Genomic DNA, 4,722 nt, shown 5'->3' on the forward strand with positions numbered 1-4,722 from the left:
GTAATGCGAGTGTGGCATTTGAGGCTTAGGCCTAGAGCCGGATATGCCAATGTGTGCTCAATGAAACTCTAAAAAAGCAATGTTAGGGAACATAAAATTTTTTCATAATTTTTTTTTTTTTTTTTGATAAATCGATAGTTGGTGCTGTGGGAATTTGAATCTGAATCTCTATATTATAAACACCAAGAAGTGTCAAGTTCTTAACAACTTATTAAATTAACAAGTTGTTATTAGAGCGGTACATTTCAATTAAATCCACTACCAACTTGATTTTAATTATGCACTAAAGTTGTAAGACTTTTGTATCTCTAAACTTTTTTTCTTCAAGAAAAATTGTATCACTACACTTATTAATGATAATGATAATAATGAAAAAGTCCCAAAAAAAAGAGAGAAGAAAATAATCATATTAATTATGGAAAATCAAACCAAATACCTTATTTACAATTACAGGTATGACTCGTACGTGCTACCAATCAAAGCATTACATCCTCTACAAAAATCATGTATGATTTCATAACTTCTTTGAAATTGTTTTTAACAATCTTTTGACTTAAGATTTAAGAATGTATCTTTTTTCTTCTTTTGATTCCATACCCAATTGGCATCCTTCTATCCAGTTTATTACTTTTTCCCCCTTATTTTTGAAATTGGAGATGAGGACTCAAAAGTAACTGCTGATTGAATAATGACTGGTTGAGTATGTTGTACTGAGCGATGTCGGATTGATTGGTGCTGTTACTGAAACTGCAAGAACTCATGAATTTTTTTGATGGGTATAACATATCCTCATGATCTAAGTTGGAATGCTGGCGTTTGAGCTGGTTTTCCATGTTTGGAGCCAAAGAGTTCAGTTGAGGTAGTTTTTGAAACATATAGTTTTCACTGCTGCTACCAGATGCTATGGAGTTATTGAAGAAAGGCTGGTCTAGACTCCCATTGTTGAATGTTGATTCGAATCCAGTTGTGTTCCAGCAATGGTTGTCTGATAATAAACTACTTAGTAAGGAGTAGTCCATGGCATCCAATAAGTTTGAGAAAGAAGAAGATTTCTGGGGCATGAGAGTACTGTTGTGACCAACAGGACTTTTCAAGCTTGGTAAAGTGGTATCTTGGATAACATGTTCTTGTTCATCTTCTTCTTGATCTTGATCACTTGCTGCTGCTGTCATTGGAGGTAAAGCATTGGACTTCCTGTAGATCCGGCAAAGAACCCAATCGTCTAACTGCGAAAGGCCTCAAATGAAACAGTTTTATTAGTTGCAGTACAAACTTTAATAGTTAGAAACTGCTTAGTAAAACCTCACAATTATGCACTCCATTATAATTAATTAGGCCTTAGGGTCACCATTCAAATTAGAACTACTTGCATGTAGCCAATGGTCCCGTGTTCATTCAAACTGGTTGGTGGTGAGACCACACGCTTTATCAGATTGGGTGCATTTGTAGCCTCACACCTGGGCTAGCTAGCTAGGCCTATATATAGAACTAGCCAACAAGAAATATTAGACCGAACACTGAGTTCATATTTGGAAGGATTGGAAAGGATGTAACTATTTCTAAACTCAACAGGACAAACCTAACAAAATAGTAAAAAATTTCCATATTGGATGATGTAGAATCTATTGTTTTAAACCTACTCTTTCTTTAGCATCTACCATTCCCTCAAGACTCTTAAAAAAAAGAAAAAAAACTACTTTGTCTGCACGCTATATATGATATATCACATCATTAGTAAGATTCTTTTGTTTGCGTTAGTTTCATATTTTCTCTGTTATTCTTTTTGGGTTTTTTACACACGACTTTAATATAAATAATTATGAAATCACAAAAAAAAAAAAAAAAAAAATCTTATATTGTAAAGTTTATCGCCACCTTTGCTTATGTGTATTATCAAAATTTTCAAAGTTAAGGATAGAGATAAAACTTTGCGGCTCGGGTGCTTTGTCGTATGTGTAGATGAGTTTGCTTAACTACAGCGTGACGAATCAAGATAACAGAATCTTTTTTAAATAGATGGAACATCCTGGAATGCCCCAAAACTGGCTTGAATGATTATAGAGAATAAAGATATATTTCATATATAATAATTTAGTAGGGTAGCTCACCCTCATGGATGTATCTTTGAGCTTGATAGGTTTGTTGGGAGTGTAGTTGGGGAGTTCAGCAAGGCGATATTCATGCATGATCCAGTTAGTCTTGATTCCCTTTGGTGGTCTTCCTTTGTAGAACACAAGGGCCTTCTTCACACCAATGTTTTGCAGGTTCCCTCCTCCTCCTCCTCTTGCAGCTGTTGCTGTTGCTGTTGCTGTTGATGTTAATATGGTTTTATCTGTACCAGTTGCTTTCCAATACCCAGAAGCGGCTGCCCTGTTTGGCCTGGCACCATTTGGGTACTTGCGGTCTCTTGGACTAAAGAAGTACCACTCTTTGTCACCAAACGCAGCTTTTTCTGATTAAAAAAAACACATAAACAAGACCCTTCTATGTTAGTGTGTGTATATATATATATATATTAAGATTATCACTTTGACATGAGGATGAAGAATTTAAACTCTAAACTTCTTTGTTTCGTTGAAAATATTAGAAGGTGTCAGTTGATGTATTTTACAACATGAATTTAAGGAAAAGGGTGAATATAATATATACCTGGCAACTCCCATGGATCAAACTTGTAGATATCAACCTCAGCGATGATGGAGACTGGCAAGGGTGTGGAAGCCACTCTTTTTCTTAGGTAATGAAGAATGAGCTCTTCATCTGTTGGGTGGAACCTAAAGCCTGGTGGCAGAGGTGTTTGTGGGTTCTTCATGGTTCTGTTTAGGCCAAATGGGACTTTGAATGCTATGGTGATATTAAAAACTCAAACAATTAAATAGAAACAAAAAAAGAGAGTACTCAAAAACAGGCCAAAGGCAGGGTAGGCAAGTAAGTTAACAATTGAGTATGCCTATGCAAAACTCTAAAGAAGGGAAAGAGAGGAGAATTGAAATTTTTGGGAGGTGAAGATGGGGAAGGGGTTTTATGGTTGTGGGAATTTGTCGGTATGTGGAAAAGAGATTAGGCCAAAGCCAAAGCCAGGGGGGATGTAGTCAGTCATGTTAGGAATATGGATCAGTTGCATTTTCAGAATGGGCCCCACTACTTTATAAGCAACCTGGGCCCGCCTTTGTTTGTTTTTTGTATGCCTTTAAATTTGCCAGCTGGAGACTCTAAGCCTAGGGTACCACTACACTCACTACACATCTTTTTAGTTTTTAGTTTTAACGCACGCTCGTTTGATTAACAACATTTTATATAAAATAAATAAATAAATAAAACCCACATTTTACCTAATCCTCCTACATTAACCAATATCCATAATTATTACAGTTTTGTAAGTTATTATTTTAAATTTTTTTCCTCTCACCTCTTGCTTTCATTAGATTTTCTATCTCACTTTTTTTCTTGTTATGAAGATAATAATAAAAAAATGAAAATAAGTCATTTAAATAAAATAGTATATATATAGAATAGATAATTTAATGTGAGTATTTTTGAAAAGTGATTGTGTAAATTAAAAAAAAAAAATTATCTTATAGTAGGGGTGTGCATGGGTCGGGTTGGGTCGGGTTGAGGAGATTTTTTGACCCAACCCACCATGGTGGGTAAAAAAAAGTTCAACCCAACCCAACCCAACTCAACCCACATGGGTCGGGTTGAACCCATGGGTTTGAAATTTTTTATTATTATTATTAAATTGAGTAAAAAAAATATTAATATATTAAAAAAAACTTAAAGATTAGTATCAATATAACTCCTTAAAGGCAAACAATACTAATGACTAAACAACAATAGTAATTTATTAGGATTTGTGTGAATTAATTGGTTTTTATATAGGATAGGAAGAACTAGCTATTTAAAAAAAATTATTAATTATATAATATATTATATATATATAATTAGTATTAGTAGGTGGAATTGAGGAAATGCTGCTCTACAACTGTTTTTTTTTTTTAAATTATTAAATATATAATATATATTTATATATATAAGTGCTACAATTGATTTTAAAAAAATTATTAAATATAAAAATATATTTTAAATATATATTAAATATGGGTGGGTCGGGTTGGGTTTGGCGGGTTTGTAATTTTATGACACAAACCCAACCCAACCCACCATAAAATTTTTTTTTGTAACCCAACCCAACCCACCAAGTCTTAAAAACCGACCCAACCCGACAGGTCGGGTTGGATTGAGTCGGGTTTGACGGGTCGATGGGTTTTCTGTACACTCTTGTTTTATACAAAAATAGACATGATTTTTTTTGTATAAATTGATGCCTTAATAACCAGTTTGAATAAAGGAAAGAAAAAAAATGTGAATGCCTTATTAACGAGTTTGAGGAAGGAAGAGAAGTAAGGAAGAGTTTAGTCTGCTGGCTAATGCTAAGCCATTGGTTTAAATTGAGTCCAACTCCTTTGTCGTTTATTTTGCATTATTATTTATTGTTGTTCACGTTCACGTATTAGGAGTAGATTAGTATGGAAAAGAAAGATATGGCGGCTGAGGACAACACAAAAAGTTGGTTGATGATGAAATGAGGGTTAATTTATTCATCTTCTTCGTATGAAAACATGACACCTACTCTCGGCAGTGGGCCCCCACAAACCTAGTTTTTGGCAAAGCGCATGCGTGCTACTGTACTACTGTTCTAGTCCTCGTCCTCGTCCTCGTCCT

At 34.4% G+C, this 4,722-nt stretch overlaps 1 protein-coding gene across 1 annotated transcript; it reads right to left on the reverse strand.

Moving 5' to 3' along the window:
* Window positions 1-387: 387 nt before the first annotated feature.
* LOC115952209 (NAC domain-containing protein 2-like) lies at window positions 388-3,005 on the reverse strand. The gene is made up of 3 exons (XM_031069289.1): window positions 2,650-3,005; window positions 2,109-2,452; window positions 388-1,226 (listed from the first exon to the last, which is right to left on the reverse strand). The coding sequence occupies exons 1-3, from the start codon at window positions 2,810-2,812 to the stop codon at window positions 639-641; spliced, it is 1,095 nt and encodes a 364-aa protein (XP_030925149.1). The 5' UTR covers window positions 2,813-3,005; the 3' UTR covers window positions 388-638.
* Window positions 3,006-4,722: the final 1,717 nt, after the last annotated feature.

This window comes from Quercus lobata, chromosome 7, assembly GCF_001633185.2.
Source record: "Quercus lobata isolate SW786 chromosome 7, ValleyOak3.0 Primary Assembly, whole genome shotgun sequence".
NCBI classification, from domain to species: domain Eukaryota; kingdom Viridiplantae; phylum Streptophyta; class Magnoliopsida; order Fagales; family Fagaceae; genus Quercus; species Quercus lobata.